This window comes from Pinus tabuliformis, chromosome X (assembly GCF_031772625.1).
Source record: "Pinus tabuliformis cultivar Carrire ecotype Pingquan chromosome X, CPIR1, whole genome shotgun sequence".
NCBI lineage: Eukaryota > Viridiplantae > Streptophyta > Pinopsida > Pinales > Pinaceae > Pinus > Pinus tabuliformis.
Genome location: NC_142308.1, coordinates 978384030 through 978406096, shown reverse-complemented (window position 1 = coordinate 978406096; position 22067 = coordinate 978384030). Strand labels below are relative to the sequence as shown.

At 37.9% G+C, this 22067-nt stretch overlaps 1 protein-coding gene across 3 annotated transcripts; it reads right to left on the bottom strand.

The window, feature by feature from the left end:
* Positions 1 to 6583: 6583 nt before the first annotated feature.
* On the bottom strand, positions 6584 to 18142 carry LOC149142994 (protein NRT1/ PTR FAMILY 2.9-like). Of its 3 annotated transcripts, none has more exons than XM_089447646.1 (4): positions 18111 to 18142; positions 8598 to 8815; positions 7835 to 8391; positions 6584 to 7677 (listed from the first exon to the last, which is right to left on the bottom strand). In XM_089447646.1, exons 1-4 carry the CDS (start codon positions 18124 to 18126, stop codon positions 6840 to 6842), a joined length of 1629 nt encoding a protein of 542 aa, XP_089303772.1. In that variant the 5' UTR covers positions 18127 to 18142; the 3' UTR covers positions 6584 to 6839. The 3 variants fall into 3 exon arrangements, with proteins under 3 accessions (XP_089303772.1, XP_089303771.1, XP_089303770.1); XM_089447645.1 differs by lacking the exon at positions 18111 to 18142 and adding an exon at positions 11689 to 12034 and having other exon boundaries at positions 7835 to 8352; XM_089447644.1 differs by lacking the exon at positions 18111 to 18142 and adding an exon at positions 11689 to 12032.
* Positions 18143 to 22067: the final 3925 nt, after the last annotated feature.

Below are 22067 nucleotides of genomic sequence, written 5' to 3'. Positions count from 1 at the left end.
TCAATGGCATTCCCCAATACTTCACTATGTTCTTAAAGAACAACTCTGCAGTCCGCTTGGCTCCACACGGTATCTTTGTAGGAACAAAGACAACATACTTGGAAAAACAATCAACCACGACCATTATCCCATTATACCCCTGAACCTGTGGCAACTGAGTGATGAAGTCCATCGAGACACTCATCCATGGTCTCCCAGGAATCGGTAAAGGCTGCAACAATCCTCCTTGCCTTTGAGTATCCGATTTGTCATGTTGACAAATGATGCACATATGTACATACTCCTCTACATCCTCTCGTATCTTCTCCCAAAAGAATCCTCTCTCCAACAATGCCAAAGAACGACGCATCCCTGGGTGGCCAGCCCATGGTGAGTTGTGGCACTCCTTCAAAAGGTGCCTCCTGAGTCCAGATGACTTTGGAACATAGAGTCGATTTCCAAAGAACAAGAATCTGTCTCGTAGAAAGAACTTTCGTGTCTTCCCCTCCTTTATCTGCTTCACTATATTCTACGCCAAAGTATCAGTTTCAACACTTTCCTTGATCTTATTCTGCATCTCTTCTGACATCTGAACTCGACTCCTACTCCTTGCTGCCCGGTCTTCTCCCTCCAATGCTGCAAGTTGTCCCTTCCTACTAACGACATCTGCTACCGCGTTGTGTCTTCCGGGTCTATACTCAATAGTCATGTCGAATTCTGCCAAGAAGTCTTGCCAACGAGCTTACTTCATAGAAAGCTTCGGTTGTGATGCAAAATAACTTGCTGCAATGTTGTCAGTCTTGACAACAAACAGCTTCCCAATCAGGTAATGCCTCCACACATGAAGACAATGAATGATCGCAGTGATCTCCTTCTCATGAACCGGATACCTTCGTTCTCTATCCTGCAACTTCCAACTCTCATACGCCACCGGATGCCCATCCTGCATAAGAACCCCTCCTATGGAAAAATCTGAAGCATCAGTGTGTACCTCAAATGATCTCTCGAAGTCAGGCAACTTCAGTATCGGTGCTGTAACCATCCTCCTCTTCAAGTCATCAAATGCCTTTTGACATTTATCCGTCCAACTCCACCTCTTGTCTTTCTGCAATAAGTCTGTTAGTGCCGATGTCACCTTGGAGTACCCCTCTACAAACTTCCGTTGGTAGTTGGTCATGCCCAAGAACACCCTCATCTCATGGACATTCTTCAGTTCAACCCAGTGCTCAATCGCCTTCACTCTGCTTGGCTCCATCCGTATGTACCCTTGACCAACAATATGTCCAAGGAACAGAATCTCGGTCTGAGCGAACACACACTTAGACTTCTTCAAGAACAACTGATTTGCCCTCAGTGCCTTGAACACCATCACCAAGTGCTTCTTATGATCCTCCATGTTGTCACTGAACACCACTATATCGTCCAAGTATACTACTACGAACGAATCCAAGTATGGTCGTAGGACATCATTCATCAAAGTGCAAAACGTAGCAGGAGCATTACACAACCCGAATGGCATAACAGGGAACTCAAAGCTACCATACCTTGTTACTATCGCGGTCTTCTTCTCGTCTCCTTCAGCTATTCGCACCTGATAATACCCATGCCTCAAGTCCAGCTTGGAAAACACTCGGGCTTTCGCAAGCTTGTCAAAGCAATCAATAGCCAATGGCAAAGGATACCTGTTCCTTACCGTCTGCTTGTTCAATGCACGGTAATCACAGCACATCGATAGCTCATTCGAATCCTTCTTCCGCTGGAATAATACTGGAGCTCCATAAGGGGACCTTGAAGGTCTGACAAAACCTGCATCAGTTAACTCCTTTAACTGTCGTTTCAACTCCTCCAACTCAAGTCCTGACAACCGATAAGGTGCTTTAGCTGGGGATTGCTTTCCTGGCTCAAGCTCAATGCTATGGTCCACTGCATGCCTTGGTGGAAGCTTCTTTGGTAGCTCATCAGGCATCAAATCTGCATATTTGGTCAGCACCTCAGAAATCTCAGCTGGAACAGGCGTCCCCACTCCATCACCTTCGACATCCTTGAACATCATCGCATATGTCTCCATATCTGACTCCTTCATAGCCTTCTCCAAACTCAGTGCAGAAATATGGTGCACCCTGACTTCCATCCTTTGCCTATGAGTGGGCAAAGTCCAAGTTTGTGTCTGTCCAACCAGCGCCACCTCATCACAGAAGGGGACAACAATAGCCTTGTTGCCCTTCAAGAAATCCTGTCCGAGTATCATATCAAAGTCGTTCATCTCCATCACTGTGAAGTCCAACTGACCCTTCTAGTCTTTTATCTACACAGGCACTTCGTGTACCAAACCTGTCACTTTAGCCCTAGAGTTCACTGCCTTGACTTCCACATTCGATGGGAAGATCGCCAGTCCAACCTCTTTTGCTAACCGTGTCGTCATGAAGTTATGAGTGGCCCCTGTGTGCACCAGAGCTTGAATGGTCTTGCCATGAACCATCAAGTCCATGAAACCCAGACTGTTCATCCATGATTTCTCCATAACGTTTCCCTGCATACATGTCTGTTCTCTGCGTTCGTCCAGCAACGGCTTCACTCCCTGTGAACCTGCTCTGATACCACATGTCACGAAGTGCAGGTGTCTATCATCTTCATCTGGCTTCACTCGTTGTGAACCTTCTCTGATACCACTTGTCATGCCCCCAATTCTTTTTTCCTTAGATCGGCCGGGTGCGGCACCGCCTAAGTAACCAACATTCTCCATTGTTAGCCTACTTTGCAAACTACGCCTTAACATTCATTATAAACATGAATTATATTATTAATGTACGGAAACCATTAATAACAGTATGATAGAACATCAACAAGAACACAATCATATGCAAGAGAACTTCTTTTATTATATATGAGAATTTTGTACAATTGACCGGGAGCTGGTCTCAACCGGCGTTCATAACCAAGTCGGGCGCCCACCCGTGCAAGAGCGCATGGTGGTCACACCACGGCTTCACCCAAAATACAATACAACACACAAGTCTTTGCCCGAATAGGCAGGCGCCTTAGTACGCCCTCCACCCGCGCCTCCAACCGCCCTACAACCTTGTGCGACCGTGTCTTCTTGCCCGGCTGGCGGGCGCATCACCCTTGCGCCTTCAAGCTGCGGCTTTACACTTCGCACCTTTTGCTTTTGCGATAGAAGCTTGCGAAGGTTGATGGTTCGAATGACCATCTGCTCCACTTGTTTATATGCTTCCAAGGTGTGGCGACCTCACCTTCGGCCGACCCACCAAAGACTCCAATGAACGCCCAACCGATGTGTCTCCAAACGTTTTACAAGGTCGGCTTGCTCCTTTTGTTTGATGCACCCTTGGTCGGCTCGTTTGGCAAGTTACCCAACTCGCCCTATAAACGATGGTTCGCCAATACGCCCTCATAATATGTTGCGCCTTTGGTTACCATCGCACTTTTCATGCCTTAGTCGATTTTCGGTAGGAGAGCGCGCGCCCGGTTGCCTGATGACCGCAGGGCGTTACACAACCCTTTGTATGACTATATTTAATATTGTTTTTGGTGTCTATCCTTGACTATCACCAATTTGGAGCCTTGGCCACCTTACATAATGAAATCCTCAGAATTTAATAGCATTAGTGAGATTTGAGTTTTAATAAAACTAAAAGACATGAGAATGAGCTTTCTTCTAATTATTTGTGCATAGATCATGAGACCATTTAATATAATATTTCTAAATACACCACTAGTTCAAGATGTTCCATAACTTTAATTTAAATCTTCATACCAATTGAACCTTACGAGATGATAAGCTTTCGCCATTAAATTCAACCTCCTATAAAAATAAAAAATAAATAGTTGAAATGTGACAAAGAACTAGCACATCCATATAAATTAAATGACTTGGAAACATGGAAACACTTACTTAATGATAAAGCTCAAATTGTAGATATTTAAAAAATTCATAAAAATCAACTAGATCATAGTTTTATTATACATTAAATTCAACCTACTATAAAAATAAAAATAAAGATAAAGCTCAAATTGTAGATATTTACAAAATTCATAAAATTCAACTAAATCATAGTTTTATTATCCATTGAATTCAAACTCCTATAAAAATAAAAAATACATAGTTCAAATTTGACAAAGAACTAGCACATCCTTATAAATTAAATGACTTGGAAACATGGAAACACTTACTTCATGATAAAGCTCAAATTGTAGATATTTAAAAAATTCATAAAAATCAACTAAATCATAGTTTTATTATACATTAAATTCAACCTACTATAAAAATAAAAATAAAGATAAAGCTCAAATTGTAGATATTTAAAAAATTCATAAAAATCAACTAAATCATAGTTTTATTATCCATTAAATTCAACCTCCTATAAAAATAAAAATAAAAGTATTTCAAATTCGACAAAGAACTAACACATCCATTTAAATTAAACAACTCTACTCCCCTTTGGTTTTGAACTTGTGACTTCATAGGAGGAAAAGATGCTCTTAACCATTAGGCTCACTTATGTATGTATAGTAGCATTCTTAACCATCCAGATATACTCCCATTTTCCTGAAATTTTTTTCAAAACTTTCAAAATGTAAATAGGTTTTGTTATAATACTATGAGCCATTATCAAGACTTATCAATACCACATGTTAAGAAAATCACCACTCATTTTACAACACACTTGTTCATATGACATTTTTTAATTAATTAATTTAATTAAAATAATATATAAAATATAACTACTTTAAAAATAAATATCTAATTTTTTGTTTAAAAATATTAAAAATATTTTATAAAAATTAAATCTTACTATTCATTTAATAATTATTAATAATTAAAATAAAGATTTTAAAACTCTATTAAGAATATCTATATAAATTTATTCAAAAACAGTGAAGTTAGAAAATTTACTTTTAAAACCGATGATCTACACGGCTATTATTCGTTATAACATTACTTTAAGCCTAAGAAAGTGAATAAAGGGAAAAAAAATTATTACGTTGCAAATTAAAAAAACTGAGATTGTTTTCTAAAATTGAAACTAAGATGTATATGACAATATTATTATAATGATAAGGTCACAGATTCTTCCAGACTTTCAAGAGCAGAGAGCTTGGAATGGATAGTGACATATGCTTTAAAGCTTTACATCGTCAAATGGATAGTGATAGTTGCTTCCAAGACTTTTAAGTTGTACATAGTTGATAAGACATTAGGCATAATTTTAGCAACTCATGCAATATTTGTAACATGTACATGGTCCATAAAACATTAATAGCACAATTTTTTAACAAATCATGGAATATAGAAAATTTATACAGTTAATTGTAGTTGACAACTCAAACTTGTTAAATTTATAGGGTTATTCTATAGTCTGATATTAAGTTTGAGTTCATAGGGTTATTTTACAGTCTAATATTAAGGAAGTATATACTACGGAGATATTTGGTTGTGATTATTTTAGAGTGGGTATTTGGTCTTTTAAAATTAAAAATAATATATTTAAAAAAGTGTCAGATATAATAAAAACAAAAAATATATTTGTTGGTTTTGTTTAAGATATTAATAATCTTATTGCATTTTATAACAAAAACTCATTCTTATTCTTAACCATTAATAAAATATTTAGATATTCATATTAAACAACGCAATCTTATAACAGAAGTAATTAAAAGTAATAAAAAAAAGAAGCTACATATACATTTTATAAATTAATTGAAAAAAAATATTTTTTTATGCTTAAAATTTTTAAACAATCTCACTATTTTATCCCCAAGTAAATTCTGAATTTTATACATCTAAAAATATAACTTAAACAATGAAAATATATCACTGATCTAACAAGTTTCAAGAGATCAAATTTGAGGTATAAACATTTTATTCATTTTTTGTACTTTAGAAAAGATTTGATCTTTCTATACTCCTACTAAATTTATGGTTAAAATAAATCTATACTAGTTGCACGCAAGTGCATGATGTGACGGTCGGGCGGGTTGGTTTACACGCCCCCGGCCGGTTTCGATCCCTGTGGAGCTGTGCGAATGCTGCAGCATATGTTGATCCATGGAGACCCCGATGATGGATGTTGATCCATGGAGACCCCGATGATGGCGATTAAGTTTCGATGTGACGCTGTCAGCCTACTCTGACACGCATATGTACCAATATATATGTAATAAAAGAGGGCCCATAATGCTTCTAAAGGGAACTAGCCCCTCCCATTTAAAAAAAACAAAAAATCTCCCCGGCCGGTTTCGATTCCTGTGGAGCTGTGCGAATGCTGCAGCATATGTTGATCCATGGAGATCCCGATGATGGATGTTGATCCATGGAGACCCCGATGATGGCGATTAAGTTTCAATGTGACGCTGTCAGCCTACTCTGACACGCATATGTACCAATATATATGTAATAAAAGAAGGCTCATAATGCTTCTAAAGGGAACTAGCCCCTCCCATTTAAAAAAAACAAAAGATCTATACAAGTTATTCCAACAAATCTTTACTGGACTCTAAGTCAATTAAATAATTAAAAATTTACCAAAACACATTTAAAAAATTGCCAAAACACTTTGGCAAGGTATGTATCAGATTTTGTGCGAATTAAACTCAAAAACATGCCCAAAACTTCCATAACCTCTAACAAATAGGCTAAGACGAAAAAAACAATGCAAAACCCCTTCCGTAACGTATAGATAGAGTAACTCCCTATCAGATTTTGTGCCAATTAAACTCAAAAACATGCCCAAAACTTCCATAACCTATAACAAATAGGCTAAGACGAAAAAATATGCGTATGTAACCTACTACGAAGGAAAGATTTGATTGCCTTCTCCCATAATGGATGTCTGCGCTGTTTAATCGTTAACGGTGGCTTTATATATGTACCAGCGAGAAATGATGACGAAATACAGCATATTCACAGTGCCATATCCTGCTATTAACCAGTAAAACTTATCGAGCTTCGCCTTGTTCAGATTCTGCGCTAGCCAGTTATGGTGAGCGGGGCCGCCTGTGGTGTTATGCACAATGCTGACGATGAGACTGCTTAGATAATTACCCAAACCCATGGACACGAAGAAGAGCGCACTCGCTATGCTCCTCATATTATCGGGGAATTGACCGTACAGAAATTCGATCTGACCGACTGCACTGAAAGCCTCTACCAGACCGGCCACAGAATACTGAGGAACCAGCCACAGTGCTGACATCGGAATCACGTCCACCGGTTTCTCCATGAAACCGTGGCTTAACGCCACGTTCCGCCGCTTCGTTTCTACAGCAGCGGCTAAGGCCAGTGACAAGATAGCGAGGACTAATCCGACCCCCATTCTTTGTAAGAGTGTTATGCCTTTGCCTTCTTTGGTCATTCGCCTGGAGAATGGCATGATAAATCTGTCGTAGATGGGCAAAAACAAGGCAAGCGCCAGCATCGTGAAGATTCCAAATGATCCTGCAGGGATCTGGAAGTGCTTGCCCACGTGTCTGTCCATTGTCAATGCTTGCAGAATCGAGAATGTGTTTAGCTGTGTCAGACACACGAAGATGCCGATCGTGGTTGACCATATGGGCAGTATTCTAATCACCGATTTCAGTTTTTCCACTTGCTGGAGGCTGCACAGTCTCCATGGAAGGGCAACAGAGCCGTCTTCCTTAAAATCTCGTGGGGCTTTTATAGAGGCCTTGTTCAGAAACCTGAAAAGTAGTTACCCAATAATTCCATCAATTGAACTATTCATAATGAAGAACAGGGATTAGTGTTTTATATATTTTCTGAAAAATAAACCAGAGCGAACACGAACAGTTCACGTGTACTACTAAATCCATCATACTTTTGGTTATGTGAACTCACATGAATTGGTCTGTAACAGCAATCCTCGATTCGACAACTCCGTTGTGTGGAGGGTCATAGTACTCGGATGTCTGCAAAGGAAATGATAAATGTCGTTTTCTTGCTGCACTAACCATTACTTGCAGGAAGCTGGTGAATGAGCTTCCCTTGGGCGGAACACGAATGTAGAGCTTTGAGCCCAGGAGGAAACTCGTGACAGAAACAAACATCAGAATGGTGGGAATACCCAAACCCCAACTCCAGCTAACATTATCTTGAATGTATACTATGATAGTGACAGCAACCATCATCGATATGGCGAATGAAAAGTAATACCAGTTGAAGAAGCTCTGCATTGTTTTCTTCCCCTTTTCGCTAGTGGAATCGAATTGATCTGCTCCAAATGCTACAGAGCACGATTTGATACCACCTGCTCCTATGGCCATCATTGTAAAGGAGGAATAGAGCAAGGCATTTTGACCTGCTGTTGCAAGTCTGCACTGGGTTCCTGCATTAGCGCTGCATGGAGGCGGCCTCAGCTGTGCAAATATGGACGTAAGTGAGAGAAGAGCCATTCCCTTCACAATAAAAGCCGATAGATTAGAAGGCCGTTGGGGAGACATATCATTTCCCACTTTATGGCACACAGACTGAGTTACTGCCTGCAGTCTCAGCTTGCACTGTTATCAAAAAGGAAAACAGCTTAAAATATTCATTTCCAATTACTTAATATTGGCTAAAATGGATTTCCAGAATATAGTGATCCAAGAAAAACGCAACGTACAATGAGAGATGCTATGCAGCCCAGAGAAATAGTCCAGTATCTGCCAACATAAGAATCAGAGAGAAACGCGCCTAGAAGCGGAGTAAAATTCGTGGTTCCGCCCCACACGTTAAGAACGTATGAAGCCATCACATTTGGCATGTGGAATTGTTTTGTTAGGTAGACAATCATGTTCGAAGACAAACCCAGAGTTGCCAAATTGTCACATGCCTCGTTTCCTGCCATTTCAAATGGACGAATTCATAAGTTAAATTTCAATTACCAGCCATTTTCAAAATTATATCTAGATACATCCCACAAAAATGGGACTCTTGCTTCAAGTTCACACAAAGAAAGGTAGAGTATAATGTCATTCCCAAAACACCCAACAAAAGGTCCAAAAAGGACTGTAACTATCCCGGACCAAAAACATATTAGAAACTTGTAGCAAGAGAACAAAAAATGGGGCTCTGGCTTCAAGTTCGCACAAAGAAAGGTAGAGTACAATGTCATCCCTAAAACACCCAACAAAAGGTCCAAAAGGAAGTGTAACTATCCCAGAACAAATACATATAAGAAACTTGTAGCAAGACAAGAAGAGAAAGCATGAGAGAAGGTTAGGAGTCTAACAAGGTCACTGGTTTTGAATCTTGTGCACTAGTTCCAGCCAGGCTTGATATATTTCCCTCACATTGGAAGTGACTCTCTAGGTGTGCTAGATAAACATACAATCTTTCTCGAGCAATGTTTTGGTTCTCCGGAATCCTCCTAATATCATTGAGAAATGAAATTATGTCGTATGTCTTCTCTTTTTTCCTTCAGAACTCGGCCAAGTAAATCCTCCTAATACCATTGAGAAATGAAATTATGTCGTTATGTCTTCTCTTTATGTCGTTATGTCTTCTCTTTTTTCCTTCAGAACTCGGCCAAGAAAAGTCTTCATCTCCCAATGCAAACTAAAAGAATGGAGATATTGGTTCCTTCATCCCTGATTTTCCCAATGTCTGGAAGCCAATTGGATAGTTTAGCAGCAAACGTTGTCTCATAATAAGCTTGACATTCAGTTGCCACCTTGGACTCTAACTGTCAAATGCCTGCTTTGGTGTCAAGGGAAGTTGATGCGTGATAACGGGAGGCTGCCTCTTGTGCACAGAGCCTACCAGCAGAACTACGACCACCCCGCCCAGACGGACCATGTCAATAGCACATAGGCTGCTTAGTCATTGCAAAAGGAGGAAACTAGAGGCAACACCTGCTCACCCACACAATAACCAGAAGAGATCTTTCATCCGACAAAAGCTCAAGCCAAACACCAGAACACAACCACAGCCACAAAGTAAAAGGGGGGTTTCTACGACACAGTGCCCTGGCCAATACCCAGAGTCCCACACTGTACAAACTAGACCAGGGGGTTCTCCCCATCAAGGCTTGCAGAGACTCCCAATATAATCTCTTCTAGGAGCAAGAGAGTGATAATTACCTAGCAGAAATCGGCAGGCTTCTTACATACATAAAGCGCAACAAGATAATGGGCCACAGAAAGAGCAAACAATGCCCCTGAGACGACAGCCAGAATAAAGTCCAGGAGGGGGCCACTAACGAAGGTTGAGAAACAGAACTCTGTGACTCAATACAACAGCCCAAACTCGTAACAACACTCTAAACTGACCTTGCCAATGGCAAAAGATCACTAGAACAGGCTCGTCCTACAAATAAGTCTCCCAAAAAAAACCAGATAAACCACAACTGCCAGCAATGGAACAAAAGACCTCTAACAAACTGAAGCTGAGACTCCCACACTGTACAAACTAGACCAGGGGGTTCTCCCCACCAAGGCTTGCAGAGACTCCCAATATAATCTCTTCTAGGAGCAAAAGAGTGATAATTGCCTAGCAGAAATCGGCAGGCTTCTTACATACATAAAGCGCAACAAGATAATGGGCCACAGAAAGAGCAAACAATGACCCTGAGAGGACAGCCGAATAAAGTCCAGGAGGGGGCCACTACCGAAGGTTGAGAAACAGAACTCTGTGACTCAAGCCCTACCGAAGGTTGAGAAACAGAACTCTGTGACTCAATACAACAGCCCAAACTCGTAACAACACTCTAAACTGACCTTGCCAATGGCAAAAGATCACTAGGACAGGCTCGTCCGACAAATAAGTCTCCCAAAAAAAACCAGATAAACCACAACTGCCTGCAATGGAGCAAAAGACCTCTAACAAACTGAAGCTGAGACAATGAAACTCCAGTAGAAAGAAATACAATGCCTTCTAAAATAAATAGACTACCAAGATACCAAATAATGCAGGATGCAAAAGTTCAAAACACGGATTCAATTGTTATCATAAAAATAGACGGCCAAATTGATAGCATATATACGTAAATATCTAATAAAACAAAGCCTGCGTTCAGAAAAAACACGCCCCTGCTTGTCCGAGGGTGGATCGGAGTCTTAATAATGAAATTTAGGGATATCCAAAAGCAAATAATCATGGAATAACTTGGGACTAAAGTAATCATGGAATAACTTGGGGACTAAAACGGCTAGTAGTAATACAGTGATACGTAGTTTAACAATAAGTTTTGCCGGTGAAATTAATTAAATGGCAGTCCAAATTCCATTGAATATACGGGTGGTTATGATTATGATTTTGGCTCAAGGAGTAGATTCCCTTTATTCATGAGTCTTGGTGGACATCCCCTACATTAGTCCAAAAAATTATCTATTTGCTAAAAAACTAAAAAAAACTTGATAATAGTAGTTGAGTCTCTATATTAATCCAAAGAAAAGTAGTTGAGTCTCTATATTAATTCAAAGAAAAGAATTGCCCATTGGCAGTGGTTTAAAAAAAACTGATAATAGTAGTTGAGTCCAGAACGACATACACCAGATTAGTTTAAAAAATTACCTATTCACCATCGTTTAAAAACAACATAATAATAATTCACCTAAGCTCACATCCCCTATCCCTAGATTAGTCCAAAAACTTACCTACTTCCCATAGTTTAAAAATAAATAAATAATAATAATTCACCGAGTCCAAAAAAATTGAGTATTCACAATGATTAAAAAAAATAAAAAATAAAAATTCTGATACTAGTAATTCACCTATGATAAAAGGCATAGTTTTCCAGCCTCCTTTGTTTCTGTGATGGAAGGAACCCTCCTCATCTTTGTCGCCTTTCATGGAGCTTTGGGCATTGGTTGGCGCTGGGCTGTCATAACGAACACACCAAAAGCTCTTGAGGTTGCAGGGCAAGAAGGCCAAGATCGATACCATCGAGACTCTGGTTCTGCATCGATCACTTGCCAAATCGTCTCCGTCCTCAACATTGTTACCATCATTTTTCTGACGCCTTGGATCATGTAATTGGGTTAGAGAACGCAAGTCCTGCTGGCTCAGGGCAGCCATGACTCTGCAAACTGGTGAGCAATGCGTTTATGTGGAAGGCACGACAATAGCTCAACCACATAAATAGCTTGGTCTGGGTGGGCCAATCTGTTTCAGTGAAATCTTGGAAGCGGACTTATGAAAGTAATAAAGCATGTCAGGACAAATGAAGTCAATAGTCATGATTTCGTAGACTTGTCGTCAATCTAAACGACACAAAAGTTCACGGCCTTGTGACGTACCTAACAAGTCAAGTCAATTTTCATTTCTCGATACAAAAGTTTACCTCTCACCAACCCATTTTCCTAGCCAGTCAAGTCAAGTCAATTTTGATGTCTGGAGTAGGGAGGAGGCTATACATTGACTTTGACTAAATTAACTGCTCACAAGGTAAATGGATCAATTCAGCGAACCATATCACTTTTGTATTGGTATACATTATTATTATCTTTATCTTTGATTATTTAGATATGTCAAGTCAATTTTGATGTCTGGGTGGGCCAATCCGTTTTAGTGATGTCTTCGAAGCGGACTTACAAACTAATAAAGCATGCGACAATTGAAGTCAATAATCATTGAGATTGGGTCAAGCAAAGTCAATGGTCATGATTTCGTAGAATTGTCATCAATCTAAACGACGCCAAAATTCACGTGCTTGTAACGTACCTAACAAGTAAGTCACGTCAACTTTCATTTCTCAATGCAAAAGTTTACCTCCCACCTACGCGTTTTTCTAGCCAGTCAAGTCAATTTTGATGTCTCGAGTAGGGAGGAGGCTACACATTCATTTTGACTAAATTCCCGGCTAAGCAAGGTAAATGGATCAATTCAGTGAACCATATCAGTTTTGTATTGTTATAGATTATCATTATCTTTATCTTTGAGTATTTAGGTATGTCCCTTTCATACATAAGTGGAGGTTTGAAAGTGTAACATTTACATGAAAATAAATATAACACTTTTTTATTAACTATTGTACATTCCAATCACTAATTACAGGGAAATGAAATTAAATATTAAATTAACATTAAAAAAAACTTTTACTAATATACAAGTTGTTTACATATTCATAATTTTTATAATATATTATAAATTTAGTGTCTAAATTATAGCACAACAAATAGGCAGCCATTCACTACGATGTGTGTCAGCAAACCCCAACATAAAACTGAAGAAGAAAGGTCCAAACCCTACAAACCAAAAAACCGTCAAAAGATGCTCTCACTGGCTTGGACGCCATTGGAGATGCTCTGCCAGGCCTCATCATACGTATACATGCAAAAACGTCAAAAACTACAGCTTAGAGAATGCTCTGACTAGCTTCAATGCTTCTAGAGATGCTTCGACAATCCCCATCACAGACATAAGCTTATGAAAATCCACTGAGGCGGAAACCTCGGAAAAAAAAAATAACGTGTTGTTTCTTGTGGTGATATGCACAATGTTGATAATGAGACGACTAAGATAATTAACCAAACCCGTGGAAAGGAAGAAGAGCACAATCACTATAATCTTCATATTTTCGGGGAACTGACTGTACATAAATTCGATTTCTCTAATTGCATTGAATGCCTTTGCCATATCGGCCACAAAATACTTAGGAACCAACCATAGTGCTGAAATTAAAATTACATCTCTCAATTTCTCCATGAAATTGTGGCTGACACCACGTTCCATCGCTTCGTTTCTACAACAGCCACTAAGGCCATTTCCAAGATGGCAAGGACTAATACGACATCCATTCTTTGCAAGAGTGTTATGCCTTTGCCTTCCTTGGTCATCCGCTTAGAGAATGGCACGATAAGTATGGCGTAGATGGGCAAAAACAAGGTAAGCGATATCATCGTATTCAAGTATGTCCCTTTCACATATAAGTTGAGGTTTGAAATTGTAACATGCTTAAATAAAACAACTTTTTATCACCAAATCTACTTTCAAATCACTAATCATTGGAACCACTTATCATGTTAAAATTAAATTAAACACTAAATTAATATTTTAAACTCTTTATATTTTTTCAAAGACAAAAAACCAATAGGTTTCTATTAATATAAAAATTGTTTACATATGTATAATTACCAAAATATATATCAAATCTAATGTCTAAATCATGAAATACGAGAAATCAGATAGCATGGCACACAAACCTGCCCAATATCCTTCTAGCGAGTTGCTAAAGTGGCCCAAAAAATAGATAGCCATTCATTATAATGTGGGTCAGTAGATCCCAACATAAAATTGAAGAAAAATGACCCGAAGCCCGCAAAATAAAAAAACCCAAGAAGATGCTTTGACCGACTTGGACGCGCATGGAGATGCTCTAACATGCTTCATCATACATATACATGCAAAAAGGTAAAAAACTATAGCCGTAAGAATGCTCTCACTCGCTTGAATCCATATCGAGATGCCAACGGGCACCATCACACGCATAGCCATAAGAAAAATCCACCAGCGCTGAAATCCCAAAAAAGGCTAGTCCAAAACTATGCAACATAATAACGAGCTTAACAGGGCGTGCACGCCTGTTGAGGAGTCCTAGAGGGAGCACAAAATATGCACAAAAAACAAGCCACAACATGTTACATTATGAGTTTTATAACCCTAGCATAAAACTTGAAAATGAAAGGTGCAAGGCTTGTAAGTAGATCCCATCAAGGGTTTCGAACGATGCAGAGTCAAAAGCCTTAGACAGGGTAGGCGCTGATCCATAAGCCACGATTAAAATTTGAAATTTGGAAATTTGAAAAACGAACCACAAAGGTTGAGGTATACCTATAGGGGCACCAATAACTGAAACCATAAACATGGTGGTGACTAGCAAATCCCTACATAGAAAATAGGCCATGATGCCCAATGAGAAGCCAATGATAACCCTTGACTATAAAGAAACACAACGACAAACCAAACCAAACTACAATGTTGAGAGAAGCAAAGGTGTTCATAACCCTAATCCCATAGAAAGCCTGAAGCACCCTGTAAAAGCATTGCACAAAGAGGACCTACAACAAACATCTACGCCCGCCAAGGAACAAGAAGAATTCCACTCACTTCATGGAGAAGGAGGCATGATCCAGGGGAGCCAAGGCTATTAGGGTACCAGTTTCCTCTCTCCCAATTGTGCTCATCTTTATTCTGAGTTGGTTTGAAATCCCCTATCTATAAAATCAAACACACTATTCATAGAAGAATTTGACCACTCATATAATATTATATAGTAAAGAATTATTATCATTTTTATTATAAAAAATTTCTAAAATTCTTCAAAAAAAATACAGTTAATATAATATAGTAAAAAATTATAATCATTTTTAGGTTTAAAATTTTAATATTCTTTTAAGAAATACGATTAATATATTATTTTAGATTACTTAAATTTTAATATTAATATATTATATTAAAATTTTAAAAATAATTTTTTATATTTTCATATATATTAAGTAATAAAAATAAAATATCAAAATCTAAATATAAACAAAACAATAATTAGTATTAAAATAATTGATTATTAAGTTGTTGATTATATACAATTTTATTAAATAAAAAATTAAGTATATAAATAATTTTCCACATAAATCATTGAGAACTAGTAGAGATATATAATGTCCCTCGCCACTTAGGAAGCATATGACGAATTTCGCTAGCTTAACATGGTTCCCTAGGGTAAAACAAGGAAAATTTAATAAGGGGACTTAATTCACTTAGGGAAACATTATAAGAGTCTAAAGGGTGAAAAGGGGACACTACTACATAAGTGAAGAGTCACTTTAATTTTATAAAGTAAAAAGATTATAAAGTGACTTTATAAAATTTAAAAGGGTAAAATGGTGGCAAAAGTGGTCACAAGTTTATAAAAGAGAATAGTGAGGAGACTCTTTTAATTCTTTCACTTGCATTTTGATAAAATGAGTTCTTGGAAAGTTTTTGAAAATATGCTTAGGATTTGAGAAACTCTAGCTACGATAGCTAACTTCAGCGTTGAAACAAGACACCCTAGTTGGTTAAAGAGAGTTAGATCACTAGGATTTCACCGTTTTTTTTAATAGTGTAAAGGATTTGTAGAAGATATTGAGGTAAAATGGGTTTTATCAAATGATTTTATCTTCTGATAATGTGCTTCCTATATATCTTCTTTTAGAAGTGAAAACCATAACCAAATCTTGAGATTTATCTTGTTGGAAGAGTTCCCATCAAGAAGAATGCATTTCCTATTCTATTTGCTCATGTGTTTGAGTAGCAAATGGGTCCAAATCTCTTTTCTTGAAGTTGATCGAGTTCCATAGAAAAATGAACATAGCATAGGTTGTTAGCTTCTTTTGGCACAATTTTCCCAACCTAAGGAGGACAAATCAGTTGGTATTTTTGTTTGTCGAAGTTTATGTCATTAGAAAAATTTTGAGGTAAAAAATGAGTCTCAAAACAAAAATGTGCAACAAATACCAACTCTATAAGAACCAATAGGATTCAATAAAGTCATCATCTCCCAATGGAAACTAAAAGAATGGAGATATTGGTTCGTTCATCCTTGATTTTCCCAATGTCTGGAAGCCAATTGGATAATTTAGCAGCAAACGTTGTCTCATAATAAGCTTGACATTCATATGCCACCTTGGACTCTAACTTTCAAATGCCTACTTTGGTGTCAAGGGAAGTTGATGCGTGATAACGGGAGGTTGCGTCTTATGCACAGAGCCTACAAATAGAACTACAAACACCCGCCCAGACGGACCATGTCAATAACACATAGGCTGCCTAGTCATTCCAAAAGAAGGAAACTAGAGGCAACACCCGCTCACCCACACAATAACCAGAAGAGATCTTTCATCTGACAAAAGCTCAAGCCAAACACCGGAACACAACCACAACCCCAAAGTAAAAGGGAGGTTTCTATGACACAGTGCCGTGGCCAATACCCAGAGTCCCACATTGTAAAAACTAGACTAGGGGGTTCTCACCACCAAGGCTTACAGAGACTCCCAATATAATCTCTTCTAGGAGCAAAAGAGTGATAATTTCCTAGCAGAAATTGGCAGGCTTCTTACATACATAAAGCGCAACAAGATAATGGGTCACAGAAAGAGCAAACAATGACCCTGAGAGGACAACTAGAATAAAGTCCAGGAAGGGGCCACTACCAAAGGTTGAGAAACAAAACTTTGTGACTCAATACAATAGCCCAAACTCGTAACAACACTCTAAACTGACCTGGCCAATGGCAAAATATCACTAGAACAGGATCATTCAACAAATAAGTCTCCCATAAAGAACCAGATAAACCACAACTGCCAGCAATGGAACAAAAGACCTCTAACAAACTGAAGTTGAGACAATGAAACTCTACTAGAAATAAATACAATGCCTTCTAAAATAAATAGACTACCAAGATACCAAATAATGCAGGATGCAAAAGTTCAAAACACGAATTCAATTCTTATCATAAAAATATACAGCCAAATTGCTAGCATATATACGTAAATAGCTAATAAAACAAAGCCTGCTATCAGAAAAAACATGCGCTTGCTTGTCCGAGGGTGGATCAGAATCTTAATAATGAAATTTAGGGATATCCAAAAGGAAATAATCATGGAATAACTTGGGATTAAAGTAATCTTGGAATAAATTGGGGACTAAAATGGATAGTAGTAATATAGTAATATGTAGTTTAACAATAAGTTTTGCCGGCGAAATTAATTAAATGGCAGTTCAAATTTCACTGAATATATGGGTGGCTATGATTTTGGCTCAAGGAGTAGATTCTCTTTATTCATGAGTCTCGGCGGACATCCCCTACATTAGTCCAAAGAATTGCCTATTTGCTTAAAAACCTGATAATAGTAGTTGAGTCTCTAGATTAGTCCAAAGAAAAGAATTGCCCATTGGCAGTAGTTAAAACAACTGATAATAGTAGTTGAGTCTAGGATGGCATACCCTAGATTAGTCTAAAAAATTACCTATTCACCATGGTTTAAAAAAACATAATAATAATTCACCTAGGCTCACATACCCTAGATTAGTTCAAAAACTTACTTACTCACCATAGTTTAAAAAAATAATAATAATAATTCACTAAGTCAAAAAAAATTACGTATTCACGATGATTAAAAAAATAATAATAAAAAATCTGATACCAGTAATTCACCTATGATAAAAGGCATAGTTTTCCACCCTCCTTTGTTTTTGTGATGGAAGTAACCTTCCTCATATTTCTCGTCTTTCATGGACCTTTTGGCATTGGTTGGCGCTAGGATGTCATAATGAACACACCAAAAACTCTTGAGGTTGCAGGGCAAGAAGGCCAACATCGATACCATCGAGACTTTGGTTCTGCATCGATCACTTGCGAAATCGTCTCCATCCTCAACATTATTACCATCATTTTTATGATGCCTTGGATCATGTATTTCGGTTAGAGAACCCATGTCCTACTGGCTCAGGGCAGCCATGACTCTACAAACTGGTGAGCAATGTGTTTGTGTGGAAGGCACGACAATAGCTCAACCACATAAATAGCTTGGTCTGGGTGGGCCAATCTGTTTTAGTGAAGTCTTGGAAGTGGACTTATGAAAGTAATAAAGCATGTTAGGACAATTGAAGTCAATAGTCATTGATATTGGGTCAAGCAAAGTCAATGGTCATGATTTCGTAGACTTGTCATCAATCTAAACGACACAAAATTTCATGGGCTTGTGACGTACCTAACAAGTAAGTCATGTCAGTTTTCATTTCTCGATACAGAAGTTTAGCTCTCACCAACGCGTTTTCCTATTTAGTCAAGTCAATCTTGATGTCTGGAGTAGGGAGGAGGCTATACATTGACTTTGACTAAATTCCCTGCTAAGCAAGGTAAATGGTTCAATTCAGCAAACCATATCAGTTTTGTATTGGTATACATTATCATTATCTTTATCTTTGAGTTTTTAGGTATGTCAAGTCAATTTTGATGTCGGGGTGGGCCAATCCATTTTAGTGAAGTCCTGGAAGCGGACTTATGAAACTAATAATGCATGTCAGGGCAATTGAAGTCAATAATCAATGAGATTGGGTCAAGCAAAGTCAATGGTCATGATTTTGTAGAATTGTCAACAATCTAAACGACACGAAAATTCACGTTCTTGTGACGTACTTAACAAGTAAGTCAAGTCAACTTTCATTTCTCAATACAAAAGTTTACCTCCAACCAATGCATTTTTCTAGCCATTCAAGTCAATTTTGATGTCTGGAGTAGGGAGGAGGCTACACATTTATTTTGACTAAATTCCCTGCTAAGCAAGGTAAATGGATCAATTCAGTGAACCATATCAATTTTGTATTGTTATACATTATCATTATCTTTATCTTTGAGTATTTAGGTATGTCCCTTTCATACATAAGTGGAGGTTTGAAAGTGTAACATTTACATGAAAATAAATATAACACTTTTTTATTAACTATTGTACATTCCAATCACTAATTACAGCGAAATGAAATTAAATATTAAATTAACATTAAAAAAAAAACTTTTACTAATATAAAAGTTGTTTACATATTCATAATTGTTATAATATATCATAAATTTAATGTCTAAATTATAGCGCAACAAATAGGCAACCATTCACTACGATGTGAGTCAGCAAACCCCCAGCATAAAACTGAAGAAGAAAGGTCCAAACCCTACAAACCAAAAAACCGTCAAAAGATGCTCTCACTGGCTTGGGCGCCATTGGAGAGGCTCTGCCAGGCATCATCATACGTATACATGAAAAAACGTAAAAAACTACAGCTTAAAGAATGCTCTGACTGGCTTCAATGCCTCTAGAGATGCTTCGACAATCCCCATCACAGACATAAGCTTAAGAAAAATCCACTGAGGCGGAAACCTCGAAAAAAAAAATAACGTGGTGTTTCCTGTGGTGATATGCACAATTTTGATAATGAGACTACTAAGATAATTAACCAAACCCGTAGAAAGGAAGAAGATCACAATCACTATAATCTTCATATTTTCGTGGAATTGACTGTACATAAATTCGATTTGTCTGATTGCATTGAATGCCTCTGCCATATCGGCCACAGAATACTTAGGAACCAACTATAGCGCTAACATCAAAATCATGTCTCTCGATTTCTCCATGAAATTATGGCTTACACCACATTCTGTCACTTTTCTTCTACAATAGCTGCTAAGGCCATTTCCAAGATGGCGAGGACTAACATGACCCCCATTCATTGCAAGAGTGTTATGCCTTCACCTTCCTTGGTCATCCGCCTAGAGAATGGTACGATAAGTATGGTGTAGATGGGAAAAAACAAGGTAAGCGATATCATCATATTCAAGTGTGTCCCTTTCACATATAAGTTGAGGTTTGAAATTGTAACATGCTTAAATAAAACACCTTTTTATCACCTAATCTACTTTCCAATCACTAATCATTGGAACCACTCATCATGTTAAAATTAAACTAAACACTAAATTAATATTTGAAACTCTTTATATTTTTTTCAAAGACAAAAAACCAATAGGTTTCTATTAATATAAAAGTTGTCTACATATGTATAATTACCAAAATATATCTCAAATCTAATGTCTAAATCATGAAATACGAGAAATAAGATAGCAGGGCACACAAACCTGTTTAATATCCTTATAACGAGCTGCTAAAATTGCCCAACAAATAGATAGCCATTCATTATAATGTGGGTCAGTAGATCCCAACATAAAATTGAAGAAAAATGACTCGATGTCGGCAAAATAAAAAAACGCAAGAAGATTCTTTGACCGGCTTGGACGTGCATGGAGATGCTTTAACAGGCTTCATCATACATATACATGCAAAAAGCTCAAAAGCTATAGTTGTAAGAATGCTCTCACTAGCTTGAATCCAAATGGAGATGCACCGACGGGCACCATCACACGCATAATAAGCCAATTGGATAATTTAGTAGCAAACATTGTCTCATAATTAGCTTGACATTCGCATGCCACCTTGGACTCTAACTGTCAAATTCCTGCTTTAGTGTCAAGGGAAGTTGTTGCGTGATAACGAGAGGTTGCCTCTTGTGCACAGAGCCTACCAGCAGAACTACGACCACCCCGCCCAGATGGACCATGTCAATAGCACATAGGCTGCCTAGTCACTACAAAAGGAGGAAACTAGAGGCAACACCTGCTCACCCACACAATAACCAGAAGAGATATTTCATCCGACAAAAGCTCAAGCCAAACACCAGAACACAACCACAACCCCAACGTAAAGGGAGGTTTCTACGACACAGTGCCCTGGCCAATACCCAGAGTTCCACATTGTACAAACTAGACTAGGTGGTTCTCACCACCAATGCTTGCAGAGACTCCCAATATAATCTCTTCTAGGAGAAAAAGAGTGATAATTACCTAGCAGAAATTGGCAGGCTTCTTACATACAGAAAGCGCAAAAAGATAATGGGCCACAGAAAGAGAAAACAATGACCCTTAGAGGACAACTAGAATAAAGTCTAGGAGGGGGCCACTACCGAAGGTTGAGAAACAAAACTTTGTGACTCAATACAATAGCCCAAACTCATAACAACACTCTAAACTGACCTTGCCAATGGCAAAAGGCGAAATATAAAATATCACTAGAACAGGCTCGTCCGACCAATAAGTCTCCCAAAAAAAAACCAGATAAACCACAACTTCCAGCAATGGAACAAGAGACCTCTAACAAACTGAAGCTGAGACAATGGAACTCTACTAGAGAGAAATACAATTCTTTATAAAATAAATAGACTACCAAAATACCAAATAATGCAGGATGAAAAAGTTAAAAACATGAATTCAATTCTTATCATAAAAATATATGGCCAAATTGATAGCATATATACATAAAAACTAATAAAACAAATCCTTCTATCAGAGAAAACATGCCCCTACTTGTCCGAGGGTGGATCGAACTCTTAATATTGAAATTCAGGGATATCCAAAAAGAAATAATCATGGAATAACTTGGGACTAAAATAATAATGGAATAACTTGGGGACTAAAATGGATAGTAGTAATAGTAGTCTAACAATAAGTTTTGTTGGTGAAATTAACTAAATGGCAGTTCAAATTTCATTGAGTATATGGCTTGCTATGATT